This window comes from Nerophis ophidion, linkage group LG01, assembly GCF_033978795.1.
Source record: "Nerophis ophidion isolate RoL-2023_Sa linkage group LG01, RoL_Noph_v1.0, whole genome shotgun sequence".
NCBI classification, from domain to species: domain Eukaryota; kingdom Metazoa; phylum Chordata; class Actinopteri; order Syngnathiformes; family Syngnathidae; genus Nerophis; species Nerophis ophidion.
The window spans coordinates 5,731,154-5,748,333 of NC_084611.1; the positions used below are offsets into that span (position 1 = coordinate 5,731,154).

Here is a 17,180-nt window from a genome sequence, read left to right on the forward strand (position 1 = left end):
ACTCTGGAGTAAACGGTTGTAAAACATGCTTAAAAAAGCTAGCATGCTAATATTAGCTAGCATGCTAATATTATTGATATCATGTTAACTGATAGCATGCTAGCACGCTAACATTAGCATGCTATCAGTTAACATGTGTGACATACCAAGTTCTATGACTAAGTGGCTGTCTAATTACAGAATAAAAGACGTAAAATCAGCTAAAAAGGTAGCATGTTCATATTTGCATGCTAACCTGCTAACATTAGCATGCATTTAGCAGTAAAAGGACCCATAACTATGCTATCTTCCTGCTAGCTCCTCCCAAAATAAAAGCACAGTGTCACATTCCAAACATAAATGTTTCACATTTTAGGAGCAAGAGAGTCTCAAAAACAATCTCTAAAATGCACTCAAGATATTTAAACGTTTCACAGTCTTCTCACTTAAAACTTTCCCCCCCAAAAGAGTAATTACTTATATTCATCGCTTTTTGAAGCGTATGAAGGCGGAAGACACAAGCGATGCAACTTCCACAAACCCTGTCAAAATAAAACAACAGAAGAAGATAACGAGGCAGGACCGGAAATGGCTGAATTTGGCGCATGCGCAGACGGATCGAGCGGCTTATAAGGATATTTGATGGCGACCAAGATGGCGGACTGAACGCTCGTAGCTTTGCGAGAAACTTTTAAGAATTGGCGATGTGACAGCGATATAAGTCCTCAAATATTGAGTTTGGAGCGATGGGGGTGTTATCTGAAGTGTATATTGATGACGTGATAGAAGATGGACGACTACTGCTATGCTAAGATGGCGACGTCATGTCAAAGAGAAAGTGAAAGAGAATCAGGAGGGGAAAAGACGAAAACTGCACACGACGATGAACGAATCGATGTTTCCAACAACGCCATTTCGGAGACAATTGTAAGGCCTGAAAAGAGCGTCGATGACAAAATAGCCGACTTTGTGGATGAATGTAAACAAAGAGCCGCCATGATTGTTAGCTTGAAGAAGGCAGTGGAGTTCAAATCAGAGGAGCTGGAAGAATGCAAAAGTCGAATCAAGAAACTGGAAGAGCAAAACAAGCGCTTGCGTGAGGAAAATAACGATTTGAATGTAAAGATGTTGGAGATGAGTAAGAGATGTGCAGTGTGTGAAGAGAAGACTGGACCACATGTCTACATCAACCTGCAGAGGACTGGAGGTAAAAAACAACAAGAAACACAGGTGGCACAGCTCATAAAGTAAAATAAAAGTTACCAAAGTAGTTTTAATCATTTGATTTTTGGGGGGCAGCACGGTGGTACAAGGGTTAGTGCATGTGCCTCACAATACGAAGGTCCTGAGTAAAGTTAAAGTAGCAATGATAGTCACACACACACACACACACTAGGTGTGGCGAAATTATCCGCTGCATTTAACCCATCACCCTTGATCACCTCCTGAGAGGTGAGGGGAGCAGTGAGCAGCAGCGGTGATGCGCCCGGGATTAATTTTTGCTGATTCAACCCCCAATTCCAACCCTCGACGCTGAGTGCCAAGCAGGGAGGTAATGGCTCCCATTTTTATAGTCTTTGGTATGACTCGGCCGGGGTTTGAACTCACAACCTACCCATCTCAGAGCCGACACTCTAACCCAGGGGTAGGGAACCTATGGCTCTCGAGCCAGATGTGGCTCTTTAATGACTGCATCTGGCTCTCAGATAAATCTGAGCTGACATTGCTTAACACGATAATTATGATTAATTTCGCTGGTAATCACAGTGTTAAAAATAACGTGCAAAATATAAAACATTCTCATGCATTTAAATCCATCCATCCGTTTCCTACCGCACCCGTTTAAGTAGTCACATAATGGTAAGAAGTATTTTATGTCACGATGGAGGGGGTCGCAGCTTGCCGCAGGGTCGTTCCCCCAGGAAGGCAGACGGACTACTCGGGACATGACATTTAGGTAAAAACATCCATCCATCCATCCATCATCTTCCGCTTATCCGAGGTTGGGTCGCGGGGGCAGCAGCCTAAGCAGGGAAGCCCAGACTTCCCTATCTCCAGCCACTTCGTCTAGCTCTTCCCGGGGGATCCCGAGGCGTTCCCAGGCCAGCCGGGAGACATAGTCTTCCCAACGTGTCCTGGGTCTTCCCCGTGGCCTCCTACCAGCTGGACGTGCCCTAAACACCTCCCTAGGGAGGCGTTTGGGTGGCATCCTGACCAGATGCCCGAACCACCTCATCTGGCTCCTCTCCATGTGGAGGAGCAGCGGCTTTACTTTGAGTTCCTCCCGATAAAAACATGATTTAATTTAAACTAAAAAAGATACAAACAAAAATCGCTCACAGTGGAGGCACAACTTGGGCTAAGGAACAAAGCTAACGCATAAGCAGACTATGAACATAAATCAAACAAAACTTACTTGGCATGGCATGAAGCACGAAACTATGGCAAGGCATGAAACAAGTCAGCACAGAGCAAGAAAAGATCACATTGAGGCCAGGGCGACTGACTGGCAAAGACGAGCTTAAATACTGCCTCTGCCAGAGACAGGTGGACAAAATGAGTAACCAAGGAAACCAGAGAAGGGAGTGGAAAAAAACAGGAACTTAAAGAGTCCAAAGGACAAACAGCACTTGGCCAAACAAAAACATGATCAACAGACATGACATTTTATTTATGATTGGTTAGCTTCAGAATAACAATGTTATTAAAAAGAATAAGAGACTTATACTCTAGAAATGTTGGTCTTACCTAAAAATGCACGCATTTAGTTGTATTCAGTGTAAAAAAATATGATATGGCTCTCACGGAAATACATTTTGAATAATTTGGCTTTCATGGCTCTCTCAGCCAAAAAGGTTCCCGACCCCTGCTCTAACCACTAGGCCACTGAGTAGGTCCTGCGTTCAATCCCGGGCTCGGGGTCTTTCTGTGTGGAGTTTGCATGTTCTCCCCGTGACTGCGTGGGTTCCCTCTGTGTGCTCAGGCTTCCTCCCACCTCCAAAGACATGCACCTGGGGATAGGCCCCTCCCACATCCAAAGATATGCACCTGGGGATAGGCCCCTCCCACCTCCAAAAACATGCACTTGGCGATAGGCCCCTCCCACCTCCAAAGACATGCACCTGGGGATAGGTTGATTGGCAACACTAAATGGTCCCTAGTGTGTGAATGTTGTCTGTCTATCTGTGTTGGCCCTGCGACGAGGTGGCGACTTGTCCAGGGTATACCCCGCCTTCCGCCCGAATGCAGCTGAGATAGGCTCCAGCACCCCCCAATGGGACAAGCAGTAGAAAATGGATGAATGGATGGGTTTTTGTTGTTGTATCTCTCTCTACAAAGCCAATGAAATGTTTAGATTATGCAATGTTGGATACCTAAAATATGCATGGTCAGAAAAAAAAAATTACTTTGCCAAAAGACCCAAAATCTCATGTTACAGTTCTACAAGTAACTCTCATTATTCAGACATGGACACTCATGTCTTTAATAACCTAGGACTCGTTACACTTGTAGCTCGCTTATCGCTCCAAAGAGTTTGTTAAGAAACTGAACTAGAGATATCTGATAATGGCTTTTTAGCCGATATTCCGATTCCGATATCAACCGACACCGACATGTACAGTCGTGAAATGAACACATTATTATGCCGAATTTTGTTGTGACGCCCCGATGGATGCATTAAACAATTCAACAAGGTTTACCAAAATAAATCAACTCAAGTTATGGGGGAAAAAAATGGCAACATGGCACTGCCATATTTGTTAATGAAGTCACAAAGTGCATTATTTTTTTTTAACATGCTTCAAAACAGCAGCTTGGAATTTGGGACATGCTCTCCCTGAGAGAGCATGGGGAGGTTGGGGGTGGGGGGGTTGTATATTGTAGCGTCCTGGGAGAGTTAGTGCCGCACGGGGTTCTGGGTATTTGTTCTGTTGTGTTACTATGCAGATGTTCCCCCGATATGTGTTTGTCATTCTTGTTTGGTGTGGGTTCATCAATGTGGCGCTTATTTGTAACAGTGTTCAAGTTGTTTATACGGCCACCCTCAGTGTGACCTGTATGGCTGTTGACCAAGTATGCTTTGCATTCACTTGTGTGTGTGAAAAGCCGTAGATTTTATGTGATTGGACCGGCATGCAAAGGCAGTGCCTTTAAAGGGGAACATTATCAACAGACCTATGTAAGCGTCAATATATACCTTGATGGTGCAGAAAAAAGACCATCTATTTTTTTAACCGATTTCCGAACTCTAAATGGGTGAATTTTGGCGAATTAAACGCTTTTCTGTTTATCGCGCTGGAGGCGATGACGTCAGAATGTGACGTCGCCGAGGTAACACACCCACCATTTTCATTTTCAACACATTACAAACACCGGGTCTCAGCTCTGTTATTTTCCGTTTTTTTGACTATTTTTTGGAACCTTGGAGACATCATGCCTCGTCGGTGTGTTGTCGGAGGGTGTAACAACACTAACAGGGAGGGATTCAAGTTGCACCACTGGCCCGAAGATGCCAAAGTGTCTGCCGCCAGACCCCCATTGAATGTGCCAGAGTGTCTCCACATTTGACCGGCGATGCTAAGGCAGACATGGCACAGAGATGTATGGATAACCTGTAGATGCATTTGCAACTATATTACGTTTCCTTCCACCCACATTTATTGCGAAAAAAAACACTTACCAATCGACAGATTTAAGTTGCTCCAGTGTCAAAAGATGCGAAAGTCCTGATCGTTTGGTCCGCACATTTTACCGGCGATGCTAACGCAGCTATTCGGCCATGCTATTGCTATGAATAGCGTCAATAGCTATTCGCTCAATAGCTTCAGTTTCTTCTTCAATATGTTCATACTCCAACCATCGCTTAAGTCGCTGAAATCCGAGTTTGAATCCGAGCTAATGTCACTATATCTTGCTGTGGTATTCCCATTGTTTGTTTACATTGGCAGCACTGTGTGACGTCACAGGGAAATGGCCAGTGTCTTCGCAGAGAGACGAAAATAAAGCACTTTAAAGATTTATTTAGGGATATTCCGAGACCGGTAAAATTTGGAAAAAAAACTTCCAAAAATACAACAAGCCACAGGGAACTGATTTTTATTGTTTTTAACCCTTTTGAAATTGTGATAATGTTCCCCTTTCAGGTTAATTGCCGTCCGTGTACACAGCCGCGTTTAAAAAGTCATACATTTTACTTTTTGAAACGGATACCGATAATTTCCGATATTACATTTTAATGCCTTTATCAGCCGATAATATCGGCAGTCCGATATTATCGGACATCCCTAGACAGAACCATACAAAAATAAAAGCATACCCCATTAGTGCTGTGCCATGTGGACAAACTGTATAACATAAAGCGTGTATATATTAATAGTGTTGCACAATTTCGACGACGATAGAACATACTTGCCAACCCTCACGATTTTCCCGGGAGACTCCCGAATTTCCCCAAAATCTCCCGGGGCAACCATTCTCCCCTATTTCTCCCGATTTCCACCCGGACAACAATATTGGGGTCCTGCCTTAAAGGCACTGCCTTTAGCGTCCTCTCTCGCCTGAAAAGGAGACTATTATATTTGTCTCTGTTATCCACAGGTTGATATATAACCCATAAAGTAGGCAGGCACGGAGCTATTTCTCAGCATGTGTTTACTCCAGCACCCCGCCTTCCGCCCGATTGTAGCTGAGATAGGCATACAAATGTTTTTTCTTTCGTTAAGAGGAATTGTTGTACATTCTTGGGTAGCAATTACATCATTTTAGCTGTTTCTAAATGCACCAAATCATAGAATTTCATTTTATTTGTTATATATTCTCTACATCCAACATTATGTGTTATTCCATCTGATCTTTGTTGTTACATGGTTAGTGAAGAGGTGTACTTTTGTAGTTATTTCCCCATATTTCCACACAATAACCCATCTACGGTAACACTAGCGAGCAATGCTAGAGACTATGAAGTGATTTTAGGTTCAGAGCATGTTTTGTTTCGTTCAGTCTTGAAATATTTCTGGCCACTTTATTTTGTATATTTTTATTCGAGACTTCCAGTTCATTTTATCGTCAATTTTGACGAACAAAAGAGTTATTTATTTTACCCTTTCAATGTCCGCGTAGTTGTTTGACTTTCCCTCCAACTTAAATGAGCAACATTATTTTAGTTTTACTGAGATTCATAGTCTATTTTTATCAAACTATCTCTTAAATTGATTAATGTCTTCTATTATTATTTGCATTAACTTCTGTGTGGACTCTCCTGAACAGAACGCAGTTGTGTTGTCTGCGAATAATACTAACTTCAAGTCGTTTGCAGTAATGTGGATAGGTTTTCAATGTAGTGAGTCCCCGGGTCCCACAGGTGGTGAGTTAAACGGGTTCCAGGGAAATTCAATGGGTCCCGACTGCCCAGTTAAAAAAATATATATATTTATTTCTTATATTATTATTTTTCTTAGATGTAGTTCAATGTTAAGCTCCTTTGACGGCGGTATGGTATGGTTATGATCAAAAGATATATGCATGTGTGCTCAAAATAAATGGATCAAATAAAACAAAATTCCAATTCTGAAAAGTTTATTCCAAAATGCATAACATAGGACGTTCAAATCAAACAGAATTTTTGTAGCAGCATTAATAGCAACAAAAGTGAATTATATTTATATAGCGCTTTTTCTCTAGTGACTCAAAGCGCTTTACATAGTGAAACCCAATATCTAAGTTACCTTTAAACCAGTGTGGGTGGCACTGGGAGCAGGTGGGTAAAGTGTCTTGCCCAAGGACACAACGGCAGTGGCTAGGATGGCGGAAGCGGGAATCGAACCTGTAACCCTTTAAGTTGCTGGCACGGCCACTCTACCAACTGAGCTATGCCAAAAATGACAAAAATAAAAAATGGCGTCTCTATATGGTCTTTAGTACCAGAATACAATTTCAATAAAAGTGCCGATTTGAACAGGTAAACAAAACATTCTCATCACCATGGCGGACTAAATGAATCATTACCACCCCGAATGATGTTTTTTTTAATTTTTTTTACAGCACATCCCCTAAAAGTCTAAATATAATGGACACGAAAGATCACAGTGTGTAGTGTATTTACTATAAAGTTCCTATTTTCAATTTTGTTAACTAACAAAAGTTAATTTAATAACTTTTTTTCCCACAATCCAGTTAACAAATGAAAGTAGACCAGAAGGAAAATTCTATTATCATTATTCTTGTGTAGATATACAAAGTCTTAATCTTTTACACAAATAATATCAATCCTTCCCATGATCAAAATTAAGGATGTGAATTCCAAACTGCTACTTTTTCTGCATTAAATTAATGCTACAATTAGAGGAGGTATTGAATAGCGACTAAAAATGTTCTCATAAATTAGTAATGCTCCAAATGGACAATTTAGGATGCAGGTGTCAAACTCAAGGCCTGGGGGCCAGATCTGGGCCACGACATCATTCTATTCGGCCCGCAAACAGCTGGAAATAATATGTCAATAAAGTACTTCATATATTATCACTAAATGTAATGGATTTGTTTTAATTTTGACAGAAAAAATATGTGTGCTGCTTGAAATTGCATACATTTTTAAACTTTATTAGTATCCAATATTGCAACAGATATTAGTGTATCATCATATTTTCCAACCACGTTTTTGCCTAAATAAAAATACTTAACTTTACAGCAAACTACCCATCGAATGAATAAAAATGACAATAAATGTTACGTTGTTCTTTACAGAATATTACTGTAAATTGGAAAAAAAATACTACTATTTTTTTGCATTTAAACTCTGTTGGCTGAGCCACCAGTTTTTGACTGTAAAATCTACGATTGTTGTTTTTAAAGGGGAACATTATCACAATTTCAAAAGAGTTAAAAACAATAAAAATCAGTTCCCAGTGGGTTGTTGTATTTTTTGAAGTTTTTTTCAAAATTTTACCGGTCTCGGAATATCCCTAAATAAAGCTTTAAAGTGCCTTATTTTCGCTCTCTGCGAAGACACTGGCCATTTCCCTGTGACGTCATACAGTGCTGCCAATGTAAACAAACAATGGGAATACCACAGCAAGATATAGTGACATTAGCTCGGATTCAAACTCGGATTTCAGCGACTTAAGCGATTCAACAGATTACGCATGTATTGAAACAGATGGTTGGAGTATGAAAGTATTGAAGAAGAAACTGAAGCTATTGAGCGAATAGCTATTGACGCTATTCATAGCCATAGCATGGCCGAATAGCTGCGTTAGCATCGCCAGTAAAATGTGCGGACCAAACGATCAGGACTTTCGCATCTTTTGACACTGGAGCAACTTAAATCCGTCGATTGGTAAGTGTTTTTTTCGCATTAAATGTGGGTGGAAGGAAACGTAATATAGTTGCAAATGCATCTGCAAGTTATCCATACATCTCTGTACCATGTCTGCTTTAGCACCGCCGGTAAATAGCATGTTAGCATTGATTAGCGTAGCATGTTAGCATCGATTAGCTGGCAGTCAACATCAACAAAACTCACCTTTGTGATTTCTTGACTATCGTTGCAAATGCATCTGCAGGTTATCCATACATCTCTGTGCCATGTCTGTCTTAGCATCGCCGGTATATTGGGGACACTCTGGTACATTCAATGGGGGTCTGGCGGCAGACACTTTGGCATCTTGGGGCCAGTGGTGCAACTTGAATCCCTCCCTGTTAGTGTTGTTACACCCTCCGACAACACACCGACGAGCCATGATGTCTTCAAGGTTCCAAAAAATAGTCAAAAAAACGGAAAATAACAGAGCTGAAACCCGGTGTTTGTAATGTGTTGAAAATGAAAATGGTGGGTGTGTTACCTCGGCGACGTCACATTCTGACGTCATCGCCTCCAGCGCGATAAACAGAAAGGCGTTTAATTCGCCAAAATTCACCCATTTAGAGTTCGGAAATCGGTTAAAAAAATAGATGATCTTTTTTCTGCACCATCAAGGTATATATTGACGCTTACATAGGTCTGCTGATAATGTTCCCCTTAACGGTGTATTGCTGTGAATTTGTTTTTATGGTACAAAAACTGACAACAAAGTTGCCACAATTAAAAAAAAATTTTGTACTGTTTTTCCCTGAACAATATAATGTTTTAAAATACAATGTCAATTTAACACAAAAATTCTGGCAACTGATCTGCCAGCTTTTTTTCGCAAACCCCTTCCCTTCCAAAAAAAAACAGTGGTACTGTTTTTCCATTTACCGTAAAATGTTCTAAAACAAAAAAACAAAAGTAAAATGTTTTAAATGCAAAGTTTTTACTGTAAAATGGACAGTCTACTTAAAACATTTATATAATGAATAATGAAATCCAGAGGCCAATTCCTCCATTATCCACTGTTACAAGCGGCCCCATAACTGCCATTTGGCCCTCAATGAAAACCACTTTGACATCCCTGATTTAGGACATGTCTTTCTCGACATTTCTGGGTATAAGTTGGATGTCACAGATGGCCAACCTTCTACTATACAAGTAAGATGCATTATTTATAATATAAAATTAACTCTCACCAACCCATAGGCGATGCAGCAGCTCACCGGCTCAGTATGTTAATAGTTGTATGAGCGAGTTACCTCGCTGTGATCACTGATCTGCAAAAAAAAAATCCATTAAGGTCAGACCTTTTAATAATAATATTGTAAATACTTAATATCAAGGTCACAAGATGTAAATGGGGTGTTGTTGGTGGTTTTTGGATGTTGTTTTTTTTTACAGGGCTTTACGGGCGCAATACACTCAGTCACATAATGACTCCTATTGCCTCCGTTGTTCGCTGACTTTTGATAGCCTTTATGTACGAGTTAAAATGCAAAAAAAGAAAAACAAATGCATTCTGGTCCTATATAAAGTTTGTAAATGATTGTGGAAAAACACCATAAATAATTGCAGTTCCTCCTTATGTTCCTTTCTGTGGTATTTCACCCAATAAAATAAAAACTATTTAAACGTGACAAAGCTAAGGATTTCACTAACAACACCTTTTGGTATAAATTGTACAGTAATTGACTTGAAATGTATCGCAATCACAACCATAAAATTGCCCAGCCCTATGAACATCACAGATGATGCATCATAAAGAAATACATTGAATGTATTTGTGTTCCTCAGACGTCCAGCAATTGATTGGTCATCCAGAAGAACTTCCCCCTCAGTCGCAGGGAGGGAGCTCCACTTGGAAGCAGGAAGCTTCACAGCTCCCCCACATTAAAAAGGAAGAGGAGGAACTCTGCATCACTAAGGAGGGAGAGTGTCTTCTAAGACGAGAGGAAGCTGATTACACCAAGTTGTCAATGACTGTTGTCTCTGTGAAGACTGAAGATGATGAAGAGAAACCACAACCAGAATACCTCTTAACTTCACTATCAGATAGTGAGGCTGAAGACGAGGTTGAATTATCTGCGAAGACTGAAGATGACGAAGAGGAACCCCAAGGAGACAACCTTTTAGCTCCACTATCATATAGTGAGGCTGAAGACGAGGTTAAAGTAACTTTGAGCAGCGATACAGACTGTGAAGGTGTCATGAGGATTCAGACTGGCAACAAAGACGGCAACTGCTCTAAAAAGAAGACACGCAAAAATAGCGTGAACTGTCTAATTTGTGGCGTTAGATGTACTAAAAATAGCCGTTTGACTGAACACATGAGAACACACTCAGAAGAAAAAACATTTCATTGTTCAGTTTGCGCTAAAAGCTTTTCTCAAAAGACCGTAATGACGGTACACATGAGAACACACACAGGAGAAAGACCATTTAATTGTTCAGTTTGTGCGAAAAACTTTTCTCACAAAAGCAGCTTGACCGACCATATGAGAACACACACTGCAGAAAAACCGTTTAGTTGTTCAGTTTGCATCAAAAGCTTTTCTAGAAATAGCAGTTTGAATCGACACATGAGTACACACACGGGGGTAAAACCATTTGTTTGTTCAGTGTGCGGTAAACGCTTCTTTCAAACAAGCGGTTTGACCAAACACATGAGAACGCACACGGGGGAAAGACCATTTGAATGTTCAACTTGTGGCAAAAACTTTTCTCGCAAAAGCGGTTTGAATGAACACATGAGTACGCACACAGGAGAAAGACCATTTGATTGCTCAGTTTGTGGTAAAAACTTTGCTTTCAGGAGCGGTTTGACTCAACACATGAGAACACACACTGGAGAAAAACAATGTATTTGTTCAGTTTGCGGTAAAAGATTTTTACAAAGATGCAACTTGACTAAACACATGAGAACGCACACAGGAGAAAGACCATTTGATTGTTCAGTTTGTGGCAAAGGCTTCACCCAAAACAGTAGTTTGACGCAACACATGAGAACTCACACAGGTGTAAAGTTCTTTAACTGTTCAGTTTGTGGTAAAACCTTCTCGGAGAAACGCGGTTTGACTCAACACATGAGAAGACACGCAGGATCCAAACAAGTTCATTGTTAAGTGGGCGGTAAAAGCTTTTCTCGAAAATGTTTTAAATGTGCACATGAGAACTCACGCATGTAAAAGATTATTATTTGTTCAATATGCTGTGAAATGTTTTTACCATTAAGTAATTTTACATTATTTATTATTAATTATGCCATGTTACGAATTTGCTTGTCACTAATTGTCTATCAATTGTTGTCGGCAGTTTTAGATGTTTTTTGAAGGCTTTATCTGTGTAATAAATGACATTAACTACTATCAGTACGTGTACACGGGCTCAATTAGTCTAAAGCTCTGACACCGATCTTTCTTTTCATGAATCCGCCCCGATTCATTCTTGTTCGTAGCATCATAATCGTAGCGAATACAAGATCATTTTTTGATACTGTCTGCTATTTAACAAGATCCACGCGACGTCCATAGCACCGGTTGCCCTAGAGGGGGGGATGGACATTTGCAGTCCTCTCCAAGGTTTCTCATTGTCATTCCACTGGGTTTAATTTTTCCTCGCCCTGATGTACAAAGCCCGTTTCCATATGAGTTGGGAAATTGTGTTAGATGTAAATATAAACGGAATAAAATTATTTGCAAATCCTTTTCAACCCATATTCAGTTGAATGCACTACAAAGACAATATATTTGATGTTCAAACTCATAAACTTCGTTTTTGCAAATAATAATTAACTTAGAATTTCATGGCTGCAACACGTGCCAAAGTAGATGGGAAAGGGCATGTTCACCACTGTGTTACATCACCTTTTCTTTTAACAACACTCAATAAACGTTTGGGAACTGAGGAAACTAATTGTTGAAGCTTTGAAAGTGGAATTCTTACACATTCTTGTTTTATGTAGAGCTTCAGTCCTTCAACAGTCCGGGGTCTCCACTGTCATATTTTACGCTTCATAATGCGCCACACATTTTCCATGGGAGACAGGTCTGGACTGCAGGCCGGCCAGGAAAGTACCCGCACTCTTTTACTACGAAGCCCCGCTGATGTAACACGTGGCTTGGAATTGTCTTGCTGAAATAAGCAGGGGCGTCCATGATAACGTTGCTTGGATGACAACATATGTTGCTCCAAAACCTGTATGGACCTTTCAGCATTAATGGTGCCTTCACAAATGTGTAAGTTACCCATGCCTTGGGCACTAATACACCCCCACACCATCACAGATGCTGGCTTTTCAACTTTGCGCCTACAACAATCCGGATGGTTATTTTCTTCTTTGTTCCGGAGGACACCACGTCCACAGTTTCCACATATAATGTGATACGTGGACTCGTCAGACCACAGAACACTTTTCCACTTTGCATCAGTCCATCTTAGATGAGCTGAGGCCCAGCGAAGCCATTGTTGATAAATGGGTTTGGCTTTGCATAGCAGAGTTTTAACTTGCACTTACAGATGTAGCGACCAACTGTAGTTACTGACAGTGGTTTTATGAACTGTTCCTGAGCCCATGTGGTGATATCCTTTACACACTGATGTTGGTTTTTGATGCAGTACCGCCTGAGGGATCAAAGGTCTGTAATATCATCGCTTACGTGCAGTGATTTCTCCAGATTCTCTGAACATTTTGATGATTTTACGGACCGTAGATGGTAAAATCACAAAATTGCTTGCAATAGCTTGTTGAGAAATGTTGTTCTAAAACTGTTTGACGATTTGCTTACAAATTGATGACCGTCACCCCATCCTTGTTTGTGAATTACTTAGCATTTCATGGAAGCTGCTTTTATACCCAATCATGGCACACACCTGTTCCCAATTAGCCCGCACACCTCTGGGATGTTCCAAATAAGTGTTTGATGAGCATTTTTCAACTTTATCAGTATTTATTGCCACCTTTCCCAACTTCTTTGTCAAATGTTGCTGGCATCAAATTCTGAAGTTAATGATTATTTGCAACACAAAAAAATGTTTATCAGTTTGAACATCAAATATGTTGTCTTTGTAGCATATTCAACTGAATATGGGTTGAAAAGGATTTACAAATCATTGTATTCCGTTTATATTTACATCTAACACAATTTCCCAACTCATATGGAAACGGGGTTTGTAGGATCTGAGCCGAGGAAGTCGTCGTGGCTTGTGCAGCCCTTTGAGACACTTGTGATTTAAGACCACAATGCCTGGTGTGACGTCATAGGTAAACCGGAAAAGCAATACTTATATACTTATATATATATATATATATATATATATATATATATATATATATGTTTCTGTGGTTTATCCGTTATACAATGCTCAATACCGGGGTAGACTGGAATATACTGTATGTCAGGTCAGGAAAAACAGAGGTTCAGTTCATTTCTACAAGCCTGTTTTGCAGGTTTCTCTGCTCTGATTGAAGTGCGTTATATCTCGGTTGGTAGAGTGGCTGTGCCAGCAACTCGAGGGTTGCAGGTTCGATCCCCGCTTCCGCCATCCTAGTCACTGCCGTTGTGTCCTTGGGCAAGACACTTTACCCACCTGCTCCAAGTGCCACCCACACTGCTTTAAAGGCCTACTGAAATGAGATTTTCTTATTTAAACGGGGATAGCAGGTCCATTCTATGTGTCATACTTGATCATTTCGCGATATTGCCATATTTTTGCCCGAAAGGATTTAGTAGAGAACATCGACGATAAAGATCTCTACTTTTGGCCGCTAATAAAAAAGCCTTGCCTGCACCGGAAGTAGCAGACGATGTGGGCGTGACGTCACGGGTTGTAGAGCTCCTCACAGCCTCACATTGTTTACAATCATAGCCACCAGCAGCTAGAGCGATTCGGACTGAGAAAACGACAATTTCCCCATTAATTTGAGCGAGGATGAAAGATTTGTGGATGAGGATATTGATAGTGAAAGACTGGGGGGAAAAAAAGATGATGGTAGTGAGAGCGATTCAGATGTTATTAGACACATTTACTAGGATAATTCTGGAAAATCCCTTACCTGCCTATTGAGTTACTAGTGTTTTAGTGAGATTATATAGTACCTGAATGTCGGAGGGGTGTGGCCACGGGTGTGGTGACCGCCATTGTCTCCGGTGGGAGGAGGTAATAGTCCGCAGCTGCAGGACAACGCCATCTCCGCTCATAACTACGTTAAGAGCCAACTTATCACCTCAATTTTCTCACTGAAACCTGCCGGTTGACACGTGGTCGGGATCCATGTTCGCTTGACCACTCTGATCCATAGTAAAGCTTCCCCTCCGGGAATTTTAAACAAAGAAACACCATGTGTTTGTGTGGCTAAAGGCTAAAAGCTTCCCACCTCCATCTTTCTACTTTGACTTCTCCATTATTTTTGAACAAATTGCAAAAGATTCAGCAACACAGATGTCCAGAATACTGTGTAATTATGCGATTAAAGCAGACGACTTATAACTTGGATCGGGCTGGAAAATAACGTCCGCTACAACCCGCGACATTTTCAACCGGACACTTCGCGGGAAATGTAAAATTGCAATTTAGTAAACTAAAAAGGCCGTATTGGCATGTGTTGCAATGTTAATATTTCATCATTGATATATAAACTATCAGACTGTGTGGTCGCTAGTAGTGGCTTTCAGTAGGACTTTAAAAGTAAAAATTAGATATTGGGTTTCACTATGTAAAGCGCTTTGTGTCACTAGAGAGAAAGCACTATATAAATATAATTCACATTACTTTACATGTTAGTGTGTGTGTGTATATATATATATATATGTATATATATATATATATATATATATATATATATATATATATATATATATATATATATATATATATTCATACATGTATATATAGAATAGAGTAGAGAGTACTTTAGTGATCCCTGGGGGAAATTCAGCACCACAGTTCGCTCACAATAGACAATAATAATAATAAATAATATGAGGTGGCGACTTGTCCAGGGTATACACCGCCTTCCGCCCGATTGTAGCTGAGATAGGCGCCAGCGCCCCCCGCGACCCCAAAAGGGAATAAGCGGTAGAAAATGGATGTATGGATACAACATATATATATATATATATATATATATATATATATATATATATATATATATATATATATATATGCGTTCAAAGGACTCCGGCTTATTAGTGATTCCCAAAGCCCAAAAAAAGTCTGCGGGCTATAGAGCGTTTTCATTTCGGGCTCCAGTACTCTGGAATGCCCTCCCGGTAACAGTTCGCGATGCCACCTCAGTAGAAGCATTTAAGTCTCACCTTAAAACTCATTTGTATACTCTAGCCTTTAAATAGACTCCCTTTTTAGTTGATCTGCCGTTTCTTTTCTTTTTCTCCTATGTCCCACTCTCTCTTGTGGAGGGGGTCCGGTCCGATCCGGTGGCCATGTACTGCTTGCCTGTGTATCGGCTGGGGACATCTCTGCGCTGCTGATCCTCCTCCGCTTGGGATGGTTTCCTGCTGGCTCCGCTGTGAACGGGACTCTCGCTGCTGTGTTGGATCCGCTTTGGACTGGACTCTCGCGACTGTGTTGGATCCATTATGGATTGAACTTTCACAGTATCATGTTAGACCCGCTCGACATCCATTGCTTTCCTCCTCTCCAAGGTTCTCATAGTCATCATTGTCACCGACGTCCCACTGGGTGTGAGTTTTCCTTGCCCTTATGTGGGCCTACCGAGGATGTCGTAGTGGTTTGTGCAGCCCTTTGAGACACTAGTGATTTAGGGCTGTATACGTAAACATTGATTGATTGATTGATTGACATACATACATATATAGCAGTGACGTGCAGTCAGGGGCCTCACCCGCCATCATGGAAAGAAAAAAATGTAAAAAGACAAAAAAAAAATTATACTGTTATATGTATCCTGTGATTATACTATAAACTTATTTTTCATTTAACTTCACCAAAATCTAAGCGCAAGTTTAGAGGGGACAGAACCTTCTCTGTTGCGGTTCCCAAACTCTGGAACGATCTCCCTCTCCATGTGAGACAGGTCCCTTCTTTGGCTATTTTTAAGGCCCTTCTTAAAACCCATTTTTATTCTCTGGCTTGTAACCCAGCATGAGACTTTAAACTGTTTCTAACTTTTTAACTGATAAATATATAAATGGGTTGTACTTGTATAGCGCTTTTCTACCTTCAAGGTACTCAAAGCGCTTTGACACTACTTCCACATTCACCCATTCACACACACATTCACACACTGATGGAGGGAGCTGCCATGCAAGGCGCTAACCAGCACCCATCAGGAGCAAGGGTGAAGTGTCTTGCTCAAGGACACAACGGACGTGACGAGGTTGGTACAAGGTGGGGATTGAACCAGGGACCCTCGGGTTGCGCACGGCCACTCTGCCACTGCGCCAAGCCGTCCCTACGTTTCATCTAACACTGCTTTTCATCTAACACATTGTTCTTAGGGTAATTTGTATTTGCTATTTCGATCTGTTTTTTACTTTTGTTTTAAATTCAGCGCCTCTCCCGAAAACCTCCCAGGACAAATTTTCTCCCGAAAATCTCCCGAAATTCAGGCGGAGCTGGAGGCCACGCCCCCTCCAGCTGCATGCATACCTGACTCAATGTTGTGACCCTCTTACACAGGACAATACTGCCATCTACTGTGCATGGAATAGAATGTAAATATATTCTACATTTAAGTGCAGTCAAGGAACATGCATTAGGGAGTCTGTTCTGAAGCCCACAGTAAAGAACCGTAACTTCATCACGTCGCCTGGTTATTGACTCCAACCCAATATATTACATAGTCGACGAGCAAAATGAAAAAAAAAAAAACGCT

General features: G+C 40.8%; 3 protein-coding genes across 2 annotated transcripts in view; 2 read left to right on the forward strand and 1 right to left on the reverse strand.

The window, feature by feature from the left end:
• LOC133553184 (zinc finger protein OZF-like) overlaps positions 1-17,180 on the reverse strand; it is an 839,429-nt gene that overhangs the window by 397,010 nt on the left and 425,239 nt on the right. The window lies entirely within an intron of this gene.
• The window catches only part of LOC133558483 (zinc finger protein OZF-like), a 135,692-nt gene that overhangs the window by 30,865 nt on the left and 87,647 nt on the right, over positions 1-17,180 (forward strand).
• LOC133536674 (oocyte zinc finger protein XlCOF22-like) lies at positions 598-12,194 on the forward strand. The gene is made up of 2 exons (XM_061877637.1): positions 598-1,186; positions 10,121-12,194. Exons 1-2 carry the CDS (start codon positions 769-771, stop codon positions 11,446-11,448), a joined length of 1,746 nt encoding a protein of 581 aa, XP_061733621.1. The 5' UTR covers positions 598-768; the 3' UTR covers positions 11,449-12,194.

What these genes read in the sequence shown, in the direction of transcription:
- LOC133536674 (XM_061877637.1), top strand. Translation starts at nt 769, where the DNA reads ATGGACGACTACTGCTATGCTAAGATGGCGACGTCATGTCAAAGAGAA. An exon ending in CAACCTGCAGAGGACTGGAG is followed by an intron (nt 1,187 to 10,120) that starts GTAAAAAACAAC and finishes TGTGTTCCTCAG; the next exon opens with ACGTCCAGCAATTGATTGGT.